This window comes from Hippichthys cyanospilos, chromosome 6 (assembly GCF_059441005.1).
Source record: "Hippichthys cyanospilos isolate Australia breed blue-spotted pipefish chromosome 6, RoL_Hcya_1.0, whole genome shotgun sequence".
Classification (NCBI taxonomy): Eukaryota; Metazoa; Chordata; class Actinopteri; order Syngnathiformes; family Syngnathidae; genus Hippichthys; species Hippichthys cyanospilos.
Window position 1 is genome coordinate 1,347,501 of NC_142374.1, and position 26,076 is coordinate 1,373,576.

General features: G+C 40.4%; 2 protein-coding genes across 4 annotated transcripts in view; one reads left to right on the plus strand and one right to left on the minus strand.

Moving 5' to 3' along the window:
* Positions 1 to 11,897, minus strand: part of ciapin1 (cytokine induced apoptosis inhibitor 1) — a 31,718-nt gene extending 19,821 nt beyond the window's left edge. Inside the window, exons 1-5 of the mRNA XM_088417462.1 lie at positions 11,732 to 11,897; positions 5,947 to 6,142; positions 5,731 to 5,874; positions 2,782 to 2,858; positions 495 to 657 (exon numbers count right to left, since the gene is read on the minus strand). Coding sequence (XP_088273588.1) covers positions 495 to 657; positions 2,782 to 2,858; positions 5,731 to 5,874; positions 5,947 to 6,103 — 541 coding nt within the window. The 5' untranslated portion in view covers positions 6,104 to 6,142; positions 11,732 to 11,897. The remainder of the gene's footprint in view (positions 1 to 494; positions 658 to 2,781; positions 2,859 to 5,730; positions 5,875 to 5,946; positions 6,143 to 11,731) is intronic.
* A 12-nt stretch (positions 11,898 to 11,909) lies between these two features.
* The window catches only part of coq9 (coenzyme Q9 homolog (S. cerevisiae)), a 38,953-nt gene continuing 24,786 nt past the window's right edge, over positions 11,910 to 26,076 (plus strand). For all 3 annotated transcript variants that reach the window (XR_015865920.1, XM_088417461.1, XM_088417460.1), the window contains exons 1-6: positions 11,910 to 12,058; positions 15,855 to 16,035; positions 16,189 to 16,324; positions 18,224 to 18,366; positions 24,959 to 25,043; positions 25,171 to 25,275. Coding sequence is in view for 2 of the 3 variants with exons in the window: in XM_088417461.1 (XP_088273587.1) it covers positions 11,977 to 12,058; positions 15,855 to 16,035; positions 16,189 to 16,324; positions 18,224 to 18,366; positions 24,959 to 25,043; positions 25,171 to 25,275 (732 nt within the window). In the remaining variant the exon portion in view is untranslated. The remainder of the gene's footprint in view (positions 12,059 to 15,854; positions 16,036 to 16,188; positions 16,325 to 18,223; positions 18,367 to 24,958; positions 25,044 to 25,170; positions 25,276 to 26,076) is intronic.

Genomic DNA, 26,076 nt, shown 5'->3' on the forward strand with positions numbered 1-26,076 from the left:
AACTTAATTTTTCACGAGGCGAAGTAAAATGGGATTGTCCAGGGGAATTGTTGGCTTGGATATCCTTGTGTCGCTGGGAACTTCTCGTTTATCTGGTCTTGCGTATTAACTGTGGAACTGACTACAAAGTTCTTAGTACTTTTGACCGTATTTGCAGAGTAGGATGGGAGAGTATTCATTGGTGGCAAAACAGAAGAAGGTAGGGACAGTCCAGTACGAGCTTAGTACCTTTTCAATGCCATGCAAACATAAGTATGAAATCCCTCACGGATACTGGACTGCCTCCATCCTGCCTTTGAGAATGACGAAAGGTACTTGCCCAAATTTGAGCATATTATTTATTACCCTTTAGCCGCGATAAACAAAAACGCAGTAATATAGTGTGGCCATAGGTTAGTGACGGCACCCAAACATTTCAACAACATAGTAGCGTTTGTGTAGTGTTCCATTAATCAATCTGCAAGACAACAGGAATATTTTTTAATTCACTGTACCTGGCTGAGTTCTCTCAAACTGTAACTTGACTGAACTGGATGAGCCGATCTCAAAATTTGGTTTGGCTGCAGTTAAGCGTATTCTTGACAGCATGTTTCCATGGAAACCCATTGCTGTCTGGAGGGAGGCCAATGCCTCTGAACTCAGTTGTGTGTTGCTAACCTAAGGGAGAAACAAGATTCAAACTACAGCAACTGATTATTTACCAACATTAAGAATTCAATGAACTTCAAATGGCAATTACCAAGGACTATGATTTGGGTTTATAAAAAATGTATTTAGTAAGTAGTATATAGTCTGTATATTTTATTTAAACAGCTTAAGAAAAATGAAGATTTATGATCCCACAGCAGGGACATTTAACATTACACTTAAAATCTAGAAAACAAAACAATTATCAAAATAAACCAGATGTTATTTACAAACAACAAAAATGTAAAACAAAAACACATTGTTTTTAATTGTACAGTATATTGTTTTTAAGGACATTTTGAAGTATGCGTATGTGATTTTTTTTGTTGTATGTTTGTGCTGTACAGATATTTTGTGTCAATGAACTACTATCCAAAGGGGATACTCTCCCATTGAGTTTAGGGTTTAAATCCTTCATGTGGACATCTGGCTTGTACATACTTTTAAGCTTCGCAGATCAACACACCTAAGTCAGGGTATCCATTTTAAGTCAACTACAGTCATGGCTGAAAATATTGGTACCCCTGCACATTGTTCTGCCTGCAGTAGTAATATTTGTTAAGGAATGTTTTTGAAGTGGTATAGTTCGTGTATTCTGTTTACAAGATACTGTAGGTATTGCGTTGTTGAGCCCACAAACAAATACATTTGTTCTATGCAGTCAGCTTCCGTTTTGCTCTTTATTTTGAAGGCTCAGACACAAAATCGCCGTGTGTGAGACAGTGGCATATAGGCTGTGCTTATGAAGCTAAAATGTGCTGCAGCTAACCTACCTCTGGCCGGATATCACGTCTGTCACGTTACGTCCTTGTCCCTCCGAAAGCAATGGCTGGAAGTTTTCTGTTTTAGTGTTCTAGATATCATTTCTGTTGAGTGTCTATGCATGCTAATGGATAATTAGCATTCAACTAGATCGCGAACGTGCTCGTTTAGCATCGCTAATCCTTAACTAACTTTAGCATCAATGATTTGTCAAAAGAAGTATAGGAGTACCGCATGAGGGTACACGTTTTTGGAAGCAGCCCGTCATCACTGGTAGCAATTTATTGCCTGCAAAGAGCCATCCAGAAAGACGAGCCGAAGTTTGGAACGAACACAGGGCACTTTATAAAGAGACACTTTTGTCTAGATGAAGGGTTGATCTCACTTCCCAACGAGTTTGCAGCCATAGATCTGCTCAAGCACACATGTGTGCTTGGCCGAGTCCTATCTCAAACTCCACAAAATCGCCTCAAACAGTGTTACAGTTATGCAAGCCTTCAAAAAGGAAGACTTGGCCGCCGAGATCAAAGATTTGTTTGACAATGACTCTCTTATCAGCGTAGAGAAGTGTCAGTTTGTATTGGGACACAAACACAGTCTCTTTCACGTTCCGTGTAGCTTCAGGAAAAAAATGGACAAATGAGAAACATGGAAAATGTCCTTGCAAGATCAAGACAGTCTCAAGGTGCCAAGCTGTTACATCCAAGCCTCTCTTTTCAAGTCACGTTCCATGTAGCTTCAGGAAAAAATGGCCAAATGAGAAACATGGCAAATGTCCTTGCAAGATCTAGACCGTCTCATTTTCAAGTCCGGTGCAAGATCTCAAGGTGCCATACTGTTACATCCGAGCCTCTCTTTCCAAGTCTGCTTACACTGAACTGTGTGTTTTTTGTGACACCTCAAGCTAAGCTATTGCAGCAGGAGCATACTTGAAGACAGTTAAAGTGGAAAAACAATGTAAAGTCGGGTTTGTGCTTGCAAAGGCAAAGCTTTGCCCTCAACTAGAGCCCATCATACCTCGCCTCGAACTTTGCGGAGCAGTTCTAGAAGTCGAGATGGTGGAGCTCATTCTAGACGAACTCGATCACAAGCCAGATGCATACATTTCTAATAACTCCTTCCTTATTCTGCCCTCTCAAACCGGCCTCGCCCTTGCAGATGAAAACGGCTTGAAGTGTAATCATGACGACAGTAGTCTTTCCAGGTGGCATTCCATGTCTTGAAAGGTAGCTACTGTAGCAGGTGATAGGACGCTCAAGACCACAGGCTTTGGCTGCCACGTAGCTTAAGACTCCTTTGATTAGTTACTTTAACACATCCAGCTATACCCACCTCTGTCACTGAAATCAATCCTGATAACTTGAGAACAGACTTCACCTTCTCAGCAGTCCTTACACTCTGTGCATCTTCTGAAACAAAAGAGTCGGAATACATTGAGCATTTATATATGTGTATATATATATATATATATATATATATATATATATATATATATATATATATATACAGTCAGCCCCCTGCTTACGAGCATCCTGATTTGCGAACATTCCGCCTTACGAGCGTGGATCAGGGAGAATTTTGTCCTCCGCTTACGAGCAAACCTCTCGTCTTGCGAGCATTCCGTCAAACCAGCCATTGAGTATGTAGAAATGTTCTCGCCTAACTGCGTCAATATATTCAGCAGTTGCGTCATCTACAATCATTAATAGATACTTATGGCGGTAACGTGAACGCTATTGGTCTTACAATCTCACACTGACTGTCTCACTCACGGTGTCTAAATATATTACCATTTAAGTGTAGTGTTTGTACAGCTAAAGGGAAAAACAGCTGACATGAAATTAAATGTGCCGATTGCAGGACAAAGAATTGTCATTGGTTTAAATGTGTGTTTTTTTTTTTTAATTAATTGTCAATACATTCCAACCGTTTAAAAAAAAGTGCGAATAATTATCAGTCAGTCAAGGAGACGCCAATATGCTATTGGTCGATTAAGGTCACCCGGTCTCACTCACGGAGATGCTATTGGCCGGCGTCACACGTCAATCACAGAAATGCCGATATGCTATTGGCCGAACGCCTTTATCTAGCTTGATGGGACAGGATGGAAGGAAGTAGACAAAATGAGTGAAAAACGGAATGTTTTGAAGACTTTGCAAACTTTATCTGTTAGATATAGCTTCTAAAATTACTAGCAGCGGTAAAGGAAGAAATAAGAGGATGATGTTTTAGTATCTCCGTGATTTGCACCATGACTGAAAGAGTTACTGTAACACTGTAAGACCAATAGCCTATATGCGTTGCCGTATTAACTCAAGAGGTTAATCTCTGCACCCTATTACGGGTGATGATACAGCGCCATATAATGGTTGCTAGACAAGATTGCATGTCAGGTTAGTCGGCGATCTCCCGATATGCATTGGGACAGCGTCATTGTTGCAATTTTGTGAGTTGTAACCAAAGGTGAACTGACGCTCGAACAAGCCATAAGTGTGCTGCCTAGTAAATGCAACACACACAACCACCTCTCCGCTTCCACCGTGCTCAATTCACGTCGGGAAAAACAGTTGACATGAAATTAAGTGTGCCGATTGCAGGACAAAAAATCGTCACAGATTTAAATGTGTTTTAATCAATAAGATGTCAATACATTCCAACCGTTTAAAAAAAAAGTGCAAATAATTATCAGTCAGTCAAGGAGACGCCAATATGCTATTGGTCGATTAAGGTCACCCGGTCTCACTCACGGAGATGCTATTGGCCGGTGTCACACGTCAATCACAGAAGTGCCGATATGCTATTGGCCGAACGCCTTTATCTAGCTTGATGGCACAGCTGGTTGGGATGGAAGGAAGTAGAGAAAACCCTGACTGAAAAAGTTATTTTGACACTGTAAGACCAATAGCATATCTGATTTACCGTATAGACTTAAGAGCATTCATCTCTGCTCATCTCTGCTTATCTCAGCACAAGTCACGTCTTTCCAAAGGTAAAAGTCATTTATCCTTTGTATTTGTTATTTAATGCAACTGTACAGTAGATTATGTCACTTAATATTAATTTATGTATACAGCGTGATGATTTTACCTAAGGCTTCTGCGCGCGTTGCACGCACTCACGAATTAACATGGGTTTGGATTGCCCGCTATACGAGCAATTCGAGATACGAGCGTAGCCGCTGAACGGATTAAGTTCGTAACCCGGGGGCCCACTGTATATATATATAGTTGAGAAAGAAGTTGAGAGGAATTGTAATTAGTGATGCTTCCCATAGCCGTTGAAAACCCAAATATATTGTGCAACCATGGTTATATATGCTGTTTTTCACTAACTTGTTCTTGGTCAGGACATTTGACCGCTTTACTATCTTGCTACCATAACAAAGAAGAACATTGTCGTGGGAAGTTGACAGATATTATTGTACAAGATGTTTTTGAGCAAGATGTTTTTCAGAGCCTGAAGGACACACTTAAGTGTCAATATCAAATCGGGAAACAGGTGTTGCGCCGCCAGGGCGGACGGGTAGGCCACCCGCCCTTCCTCGCGTACGCAACTAAAAAATACAAAAGAGAGATGCAGAGTACAAACAAGTAGAGTCTGCTGCGGGTTGCGTACGGACGCCCAGCCGGTTGACAAGCGGAGCTCTACTTGGGTGTTGGCTCTCCACCTTCTCGGCATAGGTAAGAGGCTCATATGATGATTTCACGCAATGTCAACTGTATTTGAGAACTTGCATTTGGTCAAAATAAATATGCCAGTTATTTGGGCTAAATAGCATTTGGGAACGTTGGTCTTTTGTTGAGTGTTGTCTTTGTCTCCTGAGCGCCGACCGGCACCGATCCTTTCAACAAAACAGAAGTGAAGGGTGAACCAGTAGCCCTCTCAAACACGTCCTCTCCCTACAGCTCACAACCGCAAGTCCCAATGTAATATTTAAATCAAATTTTAAAATGTTATACAGTGTAATGCGTTTGTGATTGCAACTGCTACCAGTTTAGAGTGTAGCTCACCTGCTGCCCATAGACAGCTGTGATAGGCACCAGCAAGCCTGCGACCCTTGGTGGGACAAGGGGTTAAGTATGATGTGTTGTGTTGTAGGGCATGTTTGAGTGGTAATGTACATACTACTGTGGTCAATCATGACTTATAACATACATACAACTGTGGTCAATCAACCATAACAAAACAGACTGACTTTTTTTTTTTTCTTTCAGTCAGCATCGTTACAAATTCAGCACTTTATACCGTGTATTAATACAAACCACTATGAACGCATCTGACCTGTAACATGTTCATCTAGAACGACCTTCCCACCGGGTTTCAGGATTCTGGCCATCTCTGCAAGAGCCTCTGAACTGTGGATAGAGAAGCTGTCTGACAGCAGGCAAGAGAGCACCCAGTCGAATGATGATTCAGCATAGGAGGCTGAAAATTAAATTCAACTTGTTAGTGGCATGCAAATCAGACAAAAGAAGTCAAAGGTTATACAATACTCACACACAAGTAGCATTTCCATGTTTTCCACTGAAATTCTGCCACTTGCACCAACAATGATATGAAGATCCTCTACAAACTGTTTTAAGGTGGTAGGTGATGATGGCTGAGACCAAATCAACAGCACCTGATCCCCTGTTTTGATCCCGAGATCTGCCATGAGAAGCTTGAAGGAAGATTCCCTTAAGATGGTTTTATGCTAAAATAAAAAAGAGTATCAGGGTTTAGGGGAAAAATGCAATAACAATTTAATATACAATTTTGTCTAAACTTCAATGAAGATTCAAAGAATGCAAAGTAGCTAAGGTTTGTGATATATGTATGCAGGCATGTATGTATGGATGCATAGCTGTGCATGATCAAATTAATGCCCAAAGATAAAATATTGTAGCGCATTAGCTTGATTTACAAGTTTTTTTTTTTTTCTTGTGCTAACATGTTTTGTTGTCAAAGATCTAGGATATTTTTTAAGCTGGCAGGGAATCTAAGATTCAAGAGATTTATTGTCATAGGTATAGTTGTACCACCCTATGAAATTCTTATTCTGCTTCACTTCCACGAACAGTAGAATATATTCCATAATCGAGCAATAAATAAATTGCAATAAATAAGAAATTACTTGCAATAAACAACAGACAATGGTGCTAATAATTACTGATGGGTCTGCGCGCCGAGCTCAGAGAACAATTCCTGCCTCTATACTGCTTCAAAACAATCACGTGACCAACGCATGAACACATTGAATTGCGCCGACACAGCAAAAAGGTGCCAAACTGTGATTATAAGGAAGTGCGTCTGTCAACACGACACAACCGCTGAAACGATCCAAATCACACGGTTGCTTCACTGCCTTGTGTGTTATCACTCCTAACATTCCAAAATTCACACATTCAGATATTTTTTCCATAGTTCCATATTTTTCTAACCAATTCAACATTCTTTCCCCATGGGAGACAGTCCCATTAGTTGTGAAATGGAATTTTATTTAGGTCATTTCCAATGGGAGACGGTCCTATTTGTTGTAGATTGGAATTTAATCTATGACATGACAAAAAACTGCTTGGTGGTGAAAGTACCGGACTAACACATGAAGAGTCTGTGGCTCGATCCCTGACCAGGATTCGCACCTCCTTCACTTCTCAAATGACAAATTGTTTTTCTATTTTGATACTTCTGATTTCATAATATTCTACATATGAACGAGAGTACTGCATATATGTTTCTTATTCCAAAAAGTTATCCTTTTCCCACAAATCCTAATTTTCTATTCCAAAAAGTCCCGTTGACTTACATTGGGCGAAATGACAACTATACAGTAATCCCTTGCTGTATCGCAGTTCATCTTTCACGGGTTCGCTGCTTCACAGATTTTTTTACAGTGGGGATTTTTTTACAGCGCATTGTGCGCTGAATCCTGATTGGCTCAGGGGCTTTCCTGTTGTCTTGAAATAAAATATTGACGGTGTACTGTATTGGTTTTACACTTGTCAATTTATTACAAAAGGCAAGAGGATCCAAAAGCTTGCTTTGGTCTCTCCTGTGTCTCTCCTGTGCGCTCAGCTCAGCTGACATGTTACAAACGTGCTAGTAAGCACATTGATTGACAGCTTGGTCTCTGTGAGCCAAACACGTGACTCGTAGGCGTGCCGAGAGCAAACGCACACGTCTGTGTGCCTACCGAGAGCAATGGAGAAATGCACAGCTTTGGAAATCTGACTTTACCTAGATTTCTTTAGTAAAAAATGGAAATTTCAAGTGTATTATGATGATATAAGAGGCTTCACTTTAATTTGATGTCCGGGCATATGCGTTTATAAAAATCTTCTTGCTGAGAAAAAGAAAGAGCTCAACAACTACTCATAACAATGTGCGGGTTCAGGACGAAGAGGCATAGCTGGGACTGTGAAGTACGCGAGTGACAATTTTGTATTAGTATATTAAAATGATTGTTTTAAACAAATTTGGGGCTTCAAAACAGGTTTTGATTTTTGGTTTTATTCTATAATTTAGTATTGCACTGTAAATTAATAAACAGAATAAAGCTGGCTACTTCACGGATTTCACTTTGCGCGTCATTTTTGGAACATAACCCCCGCGAAAAACAAGGGATTACTGTGTACATTTACCTAAAAACAATTCATCAAATTTCGCAAAAGATCATTCTTATATTTATTACTTTATAATAATCTGTCATTATTCCCAATTCATTAGATCTAGTGACCTCCCGGGTATACACAAGGTCAGTTCAGTTTGTCAAGTGGGTTGCCTACAGCAGTGGTCCCCAACCCCCGGTCCACAGACCGGATCAACTGGTACCGGGCCGTGTGAGCTGCACCCAAAATAATGTTTTGGAGATGATTTGGTTTAATGCTACATGCACACCGAACGCGAACGAGGCGAAAAAGCGGAGAGTTTTGTATTGTAGTCAATGGACTTTGCGCAATTGGGCGCCAATGTGCGTTGGGTGAAACGAACGCGAATGGAGCGACGCGAATGGCTGCGCATGGAGAAGCGAAATTTCACTTTTCGTGTGAAGTTAATTTTTTTAAACTTTTTTCGCGTCACGACAGCCAATCAACTTCGGGAACATTCAACGGCTCACGCAGGGGCCAGGAATGAATCATGGCGGCCGCTTTGCAGTCACCGGGAGCGATCCAACACGGCCAGCTGAGCTTTCAATACAAAACAGAACCAAGCAAGAGCACTCACCTGGTTTGTATTGTAGAAAGGTGGAAGGGAGAACTTGGGACAACTGGTATGTGCAGAGTTTGCTTCACTTAACAGCTGTAGAACCGTAGTTACTGTGCTAAGCTAACAATAGTGTCAGCACAATATTTAGCACGGTCTCGGCGCCGCCTCGGGCCGCTGTTGATATTACATACATAGTGAGAAGGATGATATGGTTTTTAGAGCTGCCAGCACCCGCCCGGTCCACAATATAAATCTAAGGCATTGACCGGTCCGGCCAGTGTGCTGACACACTCCATAACGCCTTGTTAACCCATCATTACATAATGTATTGCAGAATATCATGTAGTGCAAAATTTTAGTGTAGATACTGTTTATGCATGCAGTAGGAGGCAGATTAGTTCGTGAGGGATTTGTTGAGAATCCGGATGGCTTGTGGGTAGAAGCTGTGCGCCAGAGTGGCAGTCCTGGCCCTCAGGCTCCTGTAGCATGATAGTAACATTTCAAACAGATCGTTATGTGAGTGTGTATTGTCTTTGATGATGTTGCGTGTTCTCCTCAGAACCCTAGAGTGGTAAATGTCCTGCAGTAAGGGTAAGGCTGCTCAACAGATGCGCTGAGAGGACTTGATCACACACTGGAGAGCCTTCCTGTCTTGTGCCGTGCAGTTGCCATACCAGACTGTGATGGAGATGGAGAGGACACTTTGGATTGTGTATCTGTAGACGTTGTCAAGGGCCACAAAGTCTGCCAAGTCTTTCCTGTATTCTGTCTGATCCCCACCAGAGATTAGACTGATAACTGTAGTGTCGTCTGCATTCTTAATTATGATGGTGTTGTTTTGGGAGGCAACACAGTCATAGGTGAAGAGTGTGAAGGCAGGGGCCTCAGCACACAGCCCTGGGGTGTCCCAGTGCTTGAAGTCCTGGTGCTGGATGTGCTGTTTTGGACTCTGATTGATTGGGGCCTGCCGGTGAGGAAGTCCAGCACCCAGTTGCAGAGGCGGGGTGCCAGACCAAGTGCAAGGAGCTTGTCCATCAGATTGTCAGGGATGACTGTGTTCAATGCTGAGCTGTAATCAACGAAGAGCATTTTTACATTTGTTTCCTTGCCCTCCAAGTGTGTGGGCGCTTGTGTGAATGGCGGTGTTGACTGCATCATCCATGTACTGTTCCTGTCGATATGCAAATTGTAGAGGGTCCACGGTCTCTGTAATTGTCTTTTTGATGAGTGTCATGACAATCCTCTCAAAGCACTTCATTGTGATTGGGTGAGCGCTATGGGACAGTAATCATTTAGGCAGGTCACGGTGTGTTGCTTGAAGACGAGCACTATGGTGGTGGCCGTGAAGAAGGTGGGGACAGAGGCTTGTGCAAGGGACAGGTTAAAGACGTCCGCAAAGTCAAGTATTAAACGTCTCAGAATATATCCCAACCAAAAACTGTGGATAAATCGTGATGTGAGGGCCAAATTAACATACATGTGCATCTGCTTTTGTTTTGGGCATCGCTGAACCTCGACGCATGTGAGAAAGACTTCAGCACATCACGGACTATCAACAGAGGAATAGCGTGGTCACATCCAGCAAAGACACACTGCCAGGTGATCTGAACAACTATGGTTTTAAACACGTCCCAATTTGTGCAGTCAAAGCAGTCCCGAAGCGCGAAAACAGTTTCATTAGTCCACACTTTAACAGCTTTACTCACTGGGGGAGCCTGCTTGACAGACTTGTAAGCACCTTTCACATTGGTGTAGACTTGGTCCAGGGTGTTATTTACCCTTGTTGGAAAGCTTATGTGCTGATAGAGCTAAGGATAAACAGTGCTGACGTTGCAATGGTTGAAATTCCCCGCTGTGATGAATACAGCATCTGGCTGTTTGATCTCGTGTTTGTAGATGACATTATAAAACTGGTTTAGCACGCTGTCGGTGTTACCTTACGATGGAATGTAGATGGCTGTAATAAACACCGCACTGAACTCAAAAGGCAATCAATACTGAGATTGAAATTTACAAATATTTCAATGATCAATTCATTTCCATTTTTGAATTTTAAAAAGGACATACATTAATTTGGCATCCAATGAAGCCTGTTACTACGAAACCACACACAAGTCTCCAGATATACATTTGCAAATCCCTGTACTCATTTATGACACCTGTGTGGCAGGGCTGTAGCTAAAGTCACCTGTAATCAGCAAATCTGGAGGACGGGATGTTGTACTTGCTTTATTTTGAACGGTATTAAAAATGAATACAAAATATGGAGTTTTTGACTTAAAAGTTATATAAACGTAGATTTTAGTCCTTGGGAATAGATTTTCCTCCATGTGGCCCCCAAGGTTAAATGAGTTTAACACTCCTGCTCTGGATGGTGCAGTGATCCTCAAAAGGTCTATCTTCCTGAGGAAAAACATTGTTCCCCAAACATCAAGTTGTGGGCCATAAAAAAAATATATTTACTGTGACATTTATTAACATCTGTTGTTGATTTTTGCTCACGCCGGGTAAACGCAGTTTGAATCTTGAACTTCATTTGTTCTTTTTATTGCGCAATTTTTGAGACTCCAAACATTTCTGTCGGGACCCGTATATTTTTGGTATTGCGAGTCATTTTTCAGGGGTAAAATGAGCACTATTTGTACACATTCAACCATGTATTCACGCATAAGGTTTAAGCCAAGGACACATCTAAAGTATTACGTCACAAACCATTACGCGTTTGTGACATCCGCCGTAGGTTCTCCTTACACATTTGGGACTCTCATTACGCATTTGGGGATTCTGTTTACGCATTTGTGACAGTGTTCATGGATAAGGACCCTCTTTACATATTTGTAGGTAGATTGAAATAGGAATACTACTTACAATTGTATCCCGAAACAATAACTAACGGAACTTTTTCTCAAACACATTCTATGTTCGAACCCTTTATATAGGTTAACTAATACTTGTGATGCCATCGATCAATGCTTATATTTTTATTCTGTCTTAATAGTTAGCTTAGTGTTGCGTGACCAAAAAAACAGCATGCGGCAATGCGAGTCAAATGTATACGGTAAATGCCGTTATAAATTCCTTACTGTGCCTTACTTACAGTTATTTTATAAGTGGTGTCCTTCAGAAAGTTGAGCTCAAACGTGGGGACTTTCTTCTTCCAAGTTAGTTGCTGCTCCAAATTTCCAGGCTTCACGTTAAACTGCCTCTGCTTCTTATGAAATTTACACAAGCGGTTGAAAAAGCCAAGTATTAGTGTATTACCGCCACCTCCCGGACTGGAATGAGGGGATGGTTTTCTGGTGTTGATCCTGTGCAGTAGGTGGTGGTATGCACCATTGAGCCATGGTCCACGAAGAACTAAGAGAAGGAGAGGAGGAAATGGCAGCTATGTTGAGAGCTGTTCGTGCAGGAAGGGCATTTCAGGGTTTGTGTAGTTTAACTCATTACGCCTTATTTTGCATGTGCATGTTTGAAAGATAATTTTTAAGAAGTGATTAATTTGACGTGCCATGTTTCGGTACCAAATTTAAAGCTGACGCAAGACATCTAGGTCGAGTCGCTTTAGCTAATATTGAAGGACAATTTTCGTAAACGTTGTTGTTTCGAAGTTTACATACCCTGACGGAATTCCGAATGATGTACCAGTACCATTTTCTTAAAGAATACACGAGTGATCAAGCAAAAAAAAAAAAGTGTATTGTGTCAATTGGATCATTATTAAACTAGAAAGCACTTTCAAACTGGAAAATGTGCAATTCCTGAAGAAATTGCGTGTGAAGGTGTAAGAACTGAAGGAAGAGACGTTGAATTGTGGAATGATGTTGAATGTTTGAATGAGTTGAATCTGTGAAGAAATGTGAATATTACACAACTAGAATGGTTTGACTAGACCAAACAATGTTGAATACAGGGGGAAAAGTGGACATTGTGTGGGTATTCAAATAGCAAAAATCATGAATTAATAGGTAAAAGGAGGTTTATGGCAGTGAAAAGAACAATCTTTAACAGTTAAGGTTAGAACGATTTGAGTAGGCCAAATAATGTACACTTTACAAGGGAAAAACTGAATAAAGTGGAAAATGTGTGGGTATGATAGGAATGATCTGTAAGGCGATTTGAATTAGTTAAACGTCGTGAATATGAAATGGGAAAGTTGAAAGTGAGTTGAGGAGACTTTTGAACAATAGCAAATCTATGTCTCGAACGAAACATAAAAACGTGTTGTGTACTGTACAATCTCTTAAAAAGTTAAAAAAAAAAAAATCCAACATTTAAAAAAAAGAAATGGCCAAACCTACAATAAGCATTCATTTTCATACTTGCATCAATTTTTTGCAGACTCTTTCACTTTGCCTCATCCATCTTTCATCTTTACTACTTTTATCCTGTCTTCAAGTGTTGGTTTGGTTTAACCTTCGCAAGGTTGCACGTGTCAAAATGACGTTATTTTGGCATCCACACCCCTCTGCGCAGAGTCCTCACAGAAAAGATTTTGGGCAACGTGTATCTTCTAAAAATATTTTTACGAACAGACAACATGGCGGACGAACTATTGCTTATGGAACTTTGTCGGTAAAAACACCTTTATGATTTGTCTGAAAAGGACTATACCGTGATATAAATACCGTAAACAACTCCTGGCGAGCACCACGTTGGGGAATAATGAGGAATCTGTTTAGATGGTTTTAATCGACCAGGATTCTCTATCATTAGAATGGACTAGGATTCTTTACCTCTGTTAAAGAGTAGTGTTGTTTGGATGCTGTAGAGTCAATTTACTGCCACCTATAGTATGGGAGAATATCATCTGACTGCGGGTGAAAGCTGCTCCGAGTATATCGATACAGTGCTGCAAAACGCATGCCGCCGCATCAAGTATAAACCAAGCTAGAATTTTCCTGCAGGCTTGTTTTCGTTGTAGTGAATTTAAGCACAACGTAAATGCAGAAAAATAACATTTCATATCATGCAACAGGGGGATTTTTCCTTGTAGGAGAACGTAAGAAATAGGGAAAGACTTCAATGTGTGGAGTTTTTTTTCACAATGGGGGATTTTTTTTTTCCCCATGCAGGTTTTGTTGTAATAAAATTTTGTTGGTATAAAATATAAATTGCACATAAAATATGAACTCAACATTAACGTCAAATTAATGGAAGCCCTCATTTTGTTTCTATCTTCGCAATGTCAGGAATCTCAAACATACTTTTAAAGCTGCCGCCATTTGCGAGCTCATCTGGTTTGCTAACAAATAGGTCGAGAATCCATTCCTTCTCAGTTTTGTGGCTTTTTTTGCTAGGAAGTAGTGCTCGAAATCCTTACCAAGAGAAATCACTTCACTCAAGTAGGACTGCTGGTATTGCCTGTTAAAAGCATTCTTTTTCATCAAGGTTGTAGGATTGACATATGTCTTTTCACTGTGCCTTTTCCAAAGACGTCTTACTCCTTGTACTCCCATGTGAGTGAATTTTTGGTGCTAATCTGGCCAATTTTTAAAATAAAAGGTTTTTCAAAATATCTGTCACACTCAGATAATACATAAAACAGAAATACAGTGGGCCCCGTGTGACGAAATTAATCCGTTCCGCGGTTGGACTCGTAAGGCGAATTCACCGTATGGCGGGCAACCCAAACCTATGTTAAATAGCTAATGCATTTAGAACCCCAGGTAAAAACATCAAAGTTGTGCAAATTAAAAATCGGTACCAAAATAGTATAGTAAGTGCTACGTATATATAATATACATGTATACAATCAGAAAACATCCTAAATGAAAAATACAGAAAGGATTTATTTACCTTTGAGTGGCGCTTCTTATGCCCATATTCCCTATTAAGGGTAGCCTAGGCTAACTTTTTATTTCTTGATAAGCTCCCGTTTCGCTTCCAAATAAATCATTTTCTTACTTCTCTCTTTAACATCACTAGCAATCTTGGGAGCCATGGCTAACCCTTTCAAGTTTGAATTGAGCAGTAAAATCCACTATAAATAGGGTTTTGTAACCACGCGCGACAACAAACGTTTACCATTACACCACTTTGAATCGAGTGAGGCCGACCAATAGCAGATCAGCATCTCCGTCACGTGACGGTAACAAAAAATAAGTGCAATTACCTAAAAAGGCCTGCAGATGGAGACAGAAACAACACAAATAGAGCCTACTCCCTAGGGCCATGACAGTTGTTTTTGTCGCAAAACGGGGAAAACACCATTAAGACGAGACGGAAAAACTCGCAACATGAAAAAAAGGTAAGCCAGGGACATTGTGACCCGGGGGTCCACTGTAGTTCATTATTCCATGTGTGGGCCATACAGTCTGGTACCAGTTGATTCACGGACTGTGAAGGAAATCATATATTAGGTTGTTATGATTATGTGCTTATTTGTTGTCTAGAATAGTGTGCATTGCTATCCATCTGTGCAGGCCTAGTTCATCTCGCCCCAGTCCTTAGATAAAGCTGTTGACGCAGGAAAGTGTGAGCCAGGACCTTGGCCCAGCTGTTGGTGGCGCCCGACTGGGTCTTTTTGTTATGTCTTGTAATGTGCAATGCTTTGCTGGATTAATAAAAACCAGGCAGGGGCGCTTGGGCATTGAATTAGCGTTGGAAAACCCACAAGTTCATTTGCCCAAGCTTTTTCCCTATGCCTGGCATAGAAAAGTCAATCTTGGCTAGTCTGAGTTACTCTTTTTGCTGCTTAGCAGCTAGGCTTGTCCTAGTCTTCTTTTAGAGATTTCTCTGACACGGACTGGTACCCGACCGCGGACCAGTGGCTGGGGACCTCTGGTTTAGAACACTGAAACACTCTTGTTCGTCCCCTTGACATGCTCCTTCTATGCTCCGATATTTTTCTGTCTTGTTGAAGTGCATGGGTCCTTTTGGTGTACATTTTTACAATCATGATTTCATGACATTTGCAATCACCTCAATGTTTTCATCAAATCTCTTGTACAGCAAACGGACTTAGTAAATGGACTTTCACTTAAATAGTGCTTTTCTACCTTGGGTACTCAAAGCGCTTTACACTAACTAGTCATTTACCGACTGATGACGACCATCAGGAGCAACTGGGGGTTGAGTGTCTTAGTCATGGACACTTCGACATGGTCTTGATGGTCAGGGGATTGAACCCACAGCCTCTCAGCTGAGAGATGACCACTCTAACACTGAGCCATGCCGCCCCCAAATCTCTTGTAGTGATTTGACTGGTTTTCTTCTTGCAGTTGTGGTGACACCGACATCAAAACTTAAGCATGTCGTCCTCAAAAGAGGTTTCCATTGTGCTGATCTAAGGCTTCTGGATGAATCCAAATCCACTCACTGTGCTGGTCATGAGAAAGAAACAGCATCCCAAGACTCAGCAGCAAAGCAAGCAGCGGCTCAGTCCACCAGACCAAGAACCAGGTCAGTCTCCATCAACAGTAACAATGCCAAATCCCCAAATCACACATTGACTGCTATGTTAAAATGATTTGTTGTCACAATTGTTACTTGATTTTGCTCATGTTTATATTCTTAGGTGAGTTTTACAGAATTTCATTCCTGTTTGTGTGCAAGTTACCAGGATCAAAGTGGAGAACAAGACGAAGCGTATGAAACAGAGGAGCAGGTTCAAGCTCAAATCCTAAGTGCTGCTTTGCAATTTGTCCCACAGCATGGGTGGACCATGGAGGCCATTGCAGCTGGGTCTGAGGTGAACCAGAATTAAAATTACAAATGTGGATGTGTGGTTCTCAGACAACAAAATTCCCAGTTCAAGAGCAATTTTTTCACCTTAAAGTACAGTTACTTGGATGGAACGAGACACAAATCCCACGAGACGAGATTGTTTGGGTTCTCTCTGGGCACTGCGGCTTCCTCCCACACTCTAAAAACATACATGGCAGGTGTACTGGACATACTAAATTGTCCTTATGTGTGATTGGGTTCATGCTTGGTTGTTCATCCCTCTGTGCCCTGTAATTGGCTGGCAACCAGTTCAGGGTGTCCCATGCCTACTGCCCAAAGTCAGCTGAGATAGGGCATCAGCAAGCCTGCCAGGATAAGCGCCTCTAGAAAATGGATGGATATGTATGAGAGGCATGCCAAAATATCATGTTTAATCGGAATCACGATTCTCATTTACTACGATTTAAATAAAAATAAAGGGTCATTAAATTGATATTTAAATAAAACGGAAATTGATAGACTTTGTCGACTTCCATTCTAAGTGCAGTGTCATGACGTCACCACACAGCCCGTTCCATGATTGTCAAGCTTGCGCTGTTTGAATGCAGTATTGTCTCTTTCCTGAGGTTGCAAGTTTAAATGTTTCTGTTCTGCCTTTCAGTAACAGAAATTTGTTCTAGACTACTCTTGCTATGCTTTTATTTTGCTGCAAACGGGAGCTGGTAAGCTTTCAAGTGTGATAGTTTTACATTTGGGAAAAAGAACGTGATCAAATCCGTGCCAATGGAGACGCGTATTGAACTCCTACACGGGCAACACCTGTATGCATAATGTTGTGTGTTAAATTGTAAAGGTCATATTTACAAGCTAAAGTGATGTGTAAGGTAATTGCTGTCGAATAGTCATCTCATTAAAATTTCTCTTTTGTACCTGCTGTGAATGTGTGCTATCAAAAAACATGGCTGATTTGAGTAACCATCTTTATTTTTAGTTTCCCTTGTTGATTTTAATGCCAAGACATGCATTAAAAGCTACAACCTACTATGAGGAAGTCTTGCGACATCACTTCAAAGTTTAGCTTTCTGTCTAACTCAGACTAAGCTTATATTCGTCTCAGTGAGGACAGTATAGTTTCACTTTGCTGTTACTATTAAAATAAATGAGCTAACCAACAATGTTCCCCATAGTATGATGATTCTTCACATGTACACAGATTGAAGCAGAAATCATTTTTAAGTCCCGGTACTTGAATCCAATTGTCTTGAATCGAAAATCGTTGAGAACCGAAAATCAATTCTGAATCGAATCAGAGACCTCAAAATCTGAATCGAATTGTGAGACAGCCAAAGATTCCCACTCCTAATATATACAACACACACACACGTATAGGTATGTACTATATGTGCATGTATATATAGTGTGAATATAATGGTTAATTATTGTGTTTGTGTGGATTACTTAAGCAGCAAATCACAGGGCATCTGTCAGAGCAGCTGTACAGTGAGATGTTATCTCAGTTTAAGGGTGAACGATAAATCGCATTGATTCAAATATTTCATCTGTTTAAAAATTGACAATTTAGAAATGTACTAAATTGTGGAATTGAGGTTATGCAACAATAGTTATTACCTTTATTACATACCTAATGTTGCCGTTCAGGCAAGGAATCCATAAGGTATGAATAGCAACTGACATCATTTTTAGTGGCAAAATGGCAGCTCCCAGATGGATAAAACTGGTGGATTTGGGTGCTTAATTTGACGTCCACAAGCGCAGCATTAATCAGAATAATGTTTAAACTATTGGTGGCAAATAGAATTTATTGTAAAGAACATTTTTGCTTCCTCTTTAAAATGATTTTGACATGATCCAAACCTGTTTTTATTCACCTTGACTTTTTTGCTGCTGTTTGTGTTGGTACTAGAATTTAGGCCTGTCCTCTGCTTCAACTGGTATGTTCTACAATGGAGCTGGAGACCTGGTCCTACATTTCATCGCTCAGTGTAACTCACAACTGGTAGAAATACTAGCTGAACAACAAAAGCAGCTCCAGTTGGGCCAAGCAGAGTATGTGCATGCAATCGCGTGCGCGCGCGCACACACACACACACACACACACACACATTCATCTGTAATGTCTTCCAAGTCATGTATTTTGGCTAGAACCTTTTGTGTTCTGGATAGTACTAAAAATACAAATAAAATAATGGATGACATTCCCCAGGGTTTAAAAAAATTTGGAAAAATACAAGATATATTATTGTGATCTATGTTTGACAACACGCTGCTTCTGCTAATGGCTCTGAGAAGTCAGCATCACTAAAAGCTTTACAGTTGCAAGTGAGTGTGGTAACTTTGCTGAATGCCAATGACTTTATTTGTTACTTGCAAGTTTTCACTTCACATAGAGATAGATAGGAGTACCTACCTCACAGAAACATTTTAGCGTCCTTGCATTATTAGAGTAAAAGCTTCTAATGTATTCATGGTATAATGTACTGTATTTTCCCTACTATAAGGCGCACTTGATTATAAGGTGCACCACCAATGAATGGCCGAGTTTCTAAAAAAAAAAAGTCATATATAAGGCACACCGGATTATAAGGCGCACAGAGAGTTGAAACCATAGTACTGGCTGGGGTTGCATTATGCATCCAGTAGAGTTCCGTTATGCAGCCACTAGATGGTGCTTCACTAGCGGGAATGTATTAAAAACAATCAGTAAAGTCATCAAACTTTATTAATAGAATATAAACTTTATTCATACAATATAAGCGTTGTATGGATATTGTACTAAGAAATATTTGTTATTAAAAAAAATCAGATAAAACAGAGAATGCGTTATTGGTAATTGCTAATGAACTACTAAACAGGAGCCGCAGAGCGCAGTATAGATCCAGATCAAGCCATGCACTCGTGAATGCGCGCCGCCGCAATCCTTTTGATTTTCCCCTCGGCATGCATTGGATATTTTTGCCCAGCTATTTCGTTATAGAGCACAAAGAAGTTACGAATAAACAAAAGTCAGGGAAATTTAAATGAGAAACATGCAACGGTATGAGTGATGAGCCAAGCGGGGGTGAAGGCGTGGTGCACCCGTCTTTCTAATTTTTTCCTCGGCATGCATGATATATTTTTTACGCGCTATTTTGTGATGGAGCACAAAGAAGTTATCTATAAACGAAAGTCAGGGAAATTTAAACGAAAAACATGCAACGGTATGAGTGAAGAGCCAAGCGCGGGTGAAGGCGTAGCGCAGACGTCTTTTTCATTTATCCCTTGGCATGCATGCATGATATTAACCCCCTATTTCATTATGGAGCACAAAGAAGTTACGAATAAACGAAAGTCAGGGAAATTTAAACCAGAAACATGAGTGTGGTGCCACACACTCTTAAGTCCTCAAGAACAAAAACAAATCGTGTTGGGCCTGCAAATCAAGTTAATGAATCAAGCTGGGCGTTGTCGGCTTTAATACCCTCGGGCCAGGTCGATTTGAACTGGATTTTTAGACATAAACTAAAGTTTATGCAGTCAGCACATGATATGATCCATAAATAAGGTGCACCGGGTTATAAAGCGCACCGTCAGCTTTAAAAAAAAAAAAAAAAAAAAGCCTTTTGGGTGCGCCTTATAGTATGGAAAATACAGTAATTTTCTGTTGTTTTAAAATGTTTTTTGGAATGTACACTGTGAGTATTACATTGGAGCTTGTTTTCTAACCTTAACCATAGTAGAATAATAATAGATACAGCACCATTAATAAGACAAAGTTTACAAATTAAGTTAATTCAAGCTAATAAGTGGACTTCTTATAAACTGGGTAATTAATTACATGCCTGTTCCTCCCAAATTGTATAGATCAGGTAAAACAAACAGTTTACATCTGAAAAAGATCAAGAACGAAACATGCTGTTGCTGCCCTAAAGATGGATCTTGATTGGTCTGATTTTTGCTCAAATGAAGACCCCAATCTTTCATATAAAGTATTTCTGTCAACTCTTTTCTCACTATATAGTAAACTTTTTCCATTAAGACCACTGAAAAAGAAGTGTCAAGACTTGAATAAACCACGGGATAAAAACTGCATATGAACGGAAAAAAATCCTCGATCATTGCTATCGTTTGCCTGCGTCCCTCCGTCCACGACGCATAATTTGTCATGGGACGCATACTTTTAAATCAGTGTGCGTCCTCTGGATCCACTTTTTTTTGTAGGGGTGTTGCGAAACACTTGGTTCATTCAAGGCAATTTCAGACAGCATTGCTCTAAAAACCACATCATCCTTCTCACTATGTATGTAATATCAACCGCGGCCAGAGGCGGCGCCAAAAGTTTCAATGTCGCAATCAAGTGGCCGAGACCGTGCTAAATATTGTGCTGACAATGATGCGCTATCGTTAGCTTTGCACAGTAACTACGGTTCAACAGCTGTTAAGTGAAGCAAACGCTGCACATACCAGTTGTCCCAAGTTCTCCCTTCCGCTTTTCTACAAGCCAACTGAGTGCTCTTGCTTGGCTCTGTTTTGTATTGAAAGCTCAGCTGGCCGTGTTGGATCGCTCCCGGTGACTGCAAAGCGACCGCCATAATTCATTCCTGCCCCCCGCGTGAACCGTTGAATGTTCTCAAAGTTGATTGGCTGTCGCGACGCGAAACGGGAAAAAAGTTACAAAATTTTAACTTCACGCGAAACGCGAAATTTCGCTTCTTGTGACCGTGCGTGGCCATTCGCGTCGCTCCATTCGAGTCCATCGCGTCGCTCAACGCGCATTCGCACGAACTCCATTGACTACAATACAAAACTCCGCTTTTTCGCCTCGTTCGCGTTCGTGTGCACGTAGCATTAAACTAAATCATCTCCAAATTATTTCGGGTTCAGCCCACACGGCTCAGTACCAGTTGATCCACGGACCGGTACCGGTCCGCGGACTGGGGGTTGGGGACCCCTGGTCCAAACGACCTTCCCCCACAGTGAGACGATATTCTCCCATACTATGGGTGGCAGTAAATTGACTACAGCATACAAACACTACTCTATAACAGAGGTAAAGAATCATAGTTGATTCAAACAATCTCAACACCTTGGGGCGGCGTGGCTCGGTGGTAGAGTGGTCATCTCCCAGCTGAGAAGCTGTGGGTTTGATCCTCTGACCAGCAAGACCATGTCGAAGTTACCTTGAATGAAAACAATTGCTAATTGTAGATTTGGCCTTTTTTTTTTGTTTTTATGTTTTTTAAATATTGGATGGTTTTGTTTTTAACTTCATTCATATTGTTGATTGCACAACATGTCAGCTGTCTTGGACTTTTTCAGCTTTCAAAAACAATATTCTCGTTGACATAAAATGACAGAATCCACATTGTGCTATTTTTTAATACACAGTGAACAGTTGATTTAAAATCAACCACTATCACTCAATGACAGCTAATTTAAAATCAGTCATTTTTCAAACTGGTGTTGTCCATTTATCATATAAACAAAACTGTTTACTATATAATCTAAAAATGTTGCTATTTCTCAAAAGATTTTGAATTAATACATTTTAGAGCTGTCATTTCAATACTGTGATATTTTTGTTCAAGGTTGTCATAACGTCAAATTCTGATATCGTCCCGTCCCTACACACAAACATTAAAAATAATTAAAAGTTACAAGTCTGACATAATTCTCCTGATATGTTCAGAGATGAAGAAACTGGTACACCTTTCATGCTTTGCACATACAGTACAATTCAGAAGCTCACTTGAAAAGGTTTATTTTTATCTCTCGTTTGTCATAAATGCACTGACAAATATAGAATTCATCGCTAACTTCATAGCTAATTTCAAAGAGTAGTGGTTGTCCACATGTTATTTTGGGGGGGGGGGGGGGGGGTTTCTTACAAATCATATCTTACTAAGGGTAAAAAAAGAAAAAAAATCGACAGAGTTGAATCAGAGTCCCCGAAATGAACCGTGAGACAATGATTCTTGCCCATAAATTTGTCCTTTTTATTGCACGATTTTTAGAACTCCATACATTTCTGTCAGGACCCATTGTCTTTTTTTAGTATTGCAAGTCCCGGGTACCTAACACTTTTTCTGAGGTAAAATGAGCACTTATAACAACAAGTAAGTGACATCATTATTATACATTTTTGGAACAGAACATGATTAAGACACAAAAAACATGGAAACTATTGAATGGCATTAAAATAATGGGTCTTAAAATATCAACTGTCAATTTCTTTTAGAAATGACAAAGACAAAATGGTAAAAAAAAAAAAAATGCATTTAATAAACTCTTTATTGTAGGGCTGCACTTATTATGGCCAAAATAATTAATAATAAATAAAATAAATAAATAAATAAAAATAAATAAATAAACAAAATAATAATCATGATTATTTTGGTCAATATTGAAATCACGATATTCATCTTGTTTGGTCAAACATGTCTATTTATTGACCTTTGTTAAACAAGAAGTATATAAACAAGGCTTCAAGGCTTGATACTGATGCTGCGTTCAGATGGAGCGCGAAGAGCAGACGGTTTTGTATTGTAGTCAATGGAGTTCGCGCGACGGGCACGATGACGCATCGGGCCACGCGATGGAGCAATGCGCTTCCTTTTTTAACAGCTGTTGAACCGTAGTTACTGTGCTAAGCTAACGAAAGTGCAGCCACTGACAACACAGTATTTAGCACAGTATTGGCCACTTGATTGCGACATTTAAACTTTTTTATTTGGCAGACGAGTATTGTCGTAAAACAAGGACACGCAGTGTAATAAAGAAGAATAAAGGTGCTGTCGGAGAAAATATTGGCTCTGCCACAGCCCGGAAAAGTGAAAGTTCTCAGCAATGCTCTCCTTTCCGGATCCACTGTAAAGTGCACAGCAAGCTCACTCCCCTCGCGTGACACTGTTGCGTGAAAAATTAATTTCATCTTGACCTCACGACAAAACACCTCACGTAGAGCGAACGACGAACTCTATCTGAACGTGGCATTCAAAATAATAACTATATAATAATCTATTCTAAACTACTCATAAATTGGCACACAGGGCAACACAGCTAACTTGCTGAGTGAAAACAAAATTAAGAAGAAAAAGAAGAAGCCTTCTTCGAACCAAACACATTATTTACTTTTAAGCAAATTTTAATCAATTAGCAGTCAAAATGTAATTTTCTGTCATTTCAAACCAAATTCATTTCAATTTTTTGTCAACTGGATTTTTGGTGTCTCAATTGACAACTAGCACAGTATAGATTAAGAATCAGGTGAGAAACTCAACATCATTTTACACTGGTAAATAATATATTAGGGTGAGTAAAGTAAAAGCTTTTGTCATGCAAACATGTGGGAAACATTGGCCCTGGTGATAGGATGACAAAGTGCTTGATTTGACATGTACTGCAGGTACCAGGCTTTTTAAATGTTAATATCACAGGGGATCAGCTTAATTAATCGTGGCAGTCACTATTGTGATCACGATTAAAATTCAATTAATTGTGCAGCCCTACTACGTATATTGTATTCATGTTGGAAGTAAATAATAGTAGTTGGCAAAAAACAAATTCCAGAGCCATCGGAGTGGGGGTCCTTTCTCCCAAATACACCCCTCCTGGTCTCACTGTCCTTGCCCATGTGAGCATTGGTGGTCTCCAGCAGAAAGAGGTACTCCCCTGAGAGCGCTCTTCAGCACACCTTCCAAGAATTATAAAAATGGTGGCATAGGCCTAGACAACACTCAGGGCCTGTCCGCCTACCCAAAGATGGTGGCAGGCTACCATCTCGTCCACCTGGGTGACACCCAATCTACAGCACTAGGCTGAACCCCAATGGGCAGCCATGTAAAGGCCCCACCGCCCCTCCCCAGTCGTCCACATGTAATGCGAGAGACTGTATGTTGTAGTGTCTTTTTGTTGACGCGTGTATGTTTTTTTTTTTCCAGACTTGTGCCAGACTTGGGGGCATGGCCTAAGGCGTTTTTTTTTTTCTTCCTCCACCACCCCTACCTGTAATCTTTTCTCTGCTAGGATCTCTGACAGCTCAGCATAGCCCATCCCAACGAACTTTGCTGTCTGTCCCCCCCTGTCCGTCAATTGTGTTGTGTTTTTTGGACAGTTTGAGCTCATTAAGACAAAATTTCATATCTTGTACTTGTGCAGATGTAATGCCAATAAAGGCCCTATCAATCAATCTATCTTTTACCCCATTGGTGCAGGTTTGACCACCACTGAGCCACACCTCCAGGCCTGGCCCCAGAGGAGGGCCCTGGTGACCTGCTTTCAGGCAGGGGAAAACGTGATCCAAAATTTTCACGTTTCATTAAGGGCCTTTACGCCATGCTTTGTCTGGTCCCTCAACTAGGACCTGTTTGCCATTGAGCGCACAGCGGAATTGTGTTTAAAAAAAAAAACAACAACATTGAACGCTGAGTCGAATCAGTCGGCCTTGCATCGTATCGGTCAACATAAGTATTTTATTATGTTTAACAGATTACCACAATAATGTTGTTGACAAATCGTTAAAATTATGGAAATTCATACAAATTGCTCTGGAAGTGTATCTTAATAAATTCACAGCTCTATAATGTCTTTCGAATGTATATTTTCAATAATGTAGGGTTAGTTTAAGTTAATGTTCTCAAACTATTTGTCTACTGTCTTGCAGACCTAAAAAGACTGCTGACTTCCTAAGAGATGCTGTCGAGACTAGACTGAGGATGCACATCCCCTATATAGAAACATGGCCACAGGTTAAGTGTGAATAATGATTTGTCACAGCATAACGACCCATAGGGCAAGGCCAATCTGCTCATCACATCAGGATTTTGGACCAAAGTAAAACTCACGAGATTATTGGTTTTGCTGCTATGTCCTCAGGCAATGAGCATTCTGCTTCTGCCTTACAACACACCTGCAAGTCTGAAACACCTCACCACTCTTGTGGATGACATTTGGTACTATGCCGGAGACAGATCTACAAATGTGAGTGGGTCTAATCATAAATCTCTTTCTACTTGGATGTTTTGCATTTTATGCACACTCTGTGATCACCCATATTGTTTGTAATTCACAGACTGACCAAGATCATTGATCAATTCTGTGACAACAGACATTAAAGCCAGTGTTACCTGCCTATACATGTATCTGTGACAAGCCAGCACAAATACATTTTGGACACCACTAAAAGATTTTGACATTACCTGTCAGGATGTAACTTGTATTAACTTTTGATGCAAGACTAAAGCTGCTTGTGTGCTCCTTGTGTCAGCCTGCTAATCGACACAATGCATTTCTGTTTTGTAATACAGCACTGCAAATAGAATGCCTCAAATTCGCATCAAGTATCAACATTATCAATGTTTAATGTGGAAATTGAAGGTCGTGGTATGAGATCAAACGGTATTGATTTTCCTGCTACTGCAGAATGTATAATATCCGTCTCTTCATTATCACGGCACGCCTGGTGGTGTTTTTGTTGGTCTTGTGTGTACTGTATTTTGGTTGGGAAACACCACTTCCAAGGTGGCCGAAGCCTACATCTAGTTTAAGGTGCAAAAAGACCTTTGCACAAAGCAAACCGACTACTTTCCCCCTCATCCCACTCACATATTATACACAACATAACTCCAAAAACCATTTTAATGGCTAAATATGAGAGTAATTCAGTGGGAACATCACCGCAGGGCAGTACTCCATTTTGCCTGCCAAGAGTGACAAAAACCTTAACTCGACTGTACAAGCTTCAAAAAATTCTCAAACTTCAGAGATACATGAAGACTCATG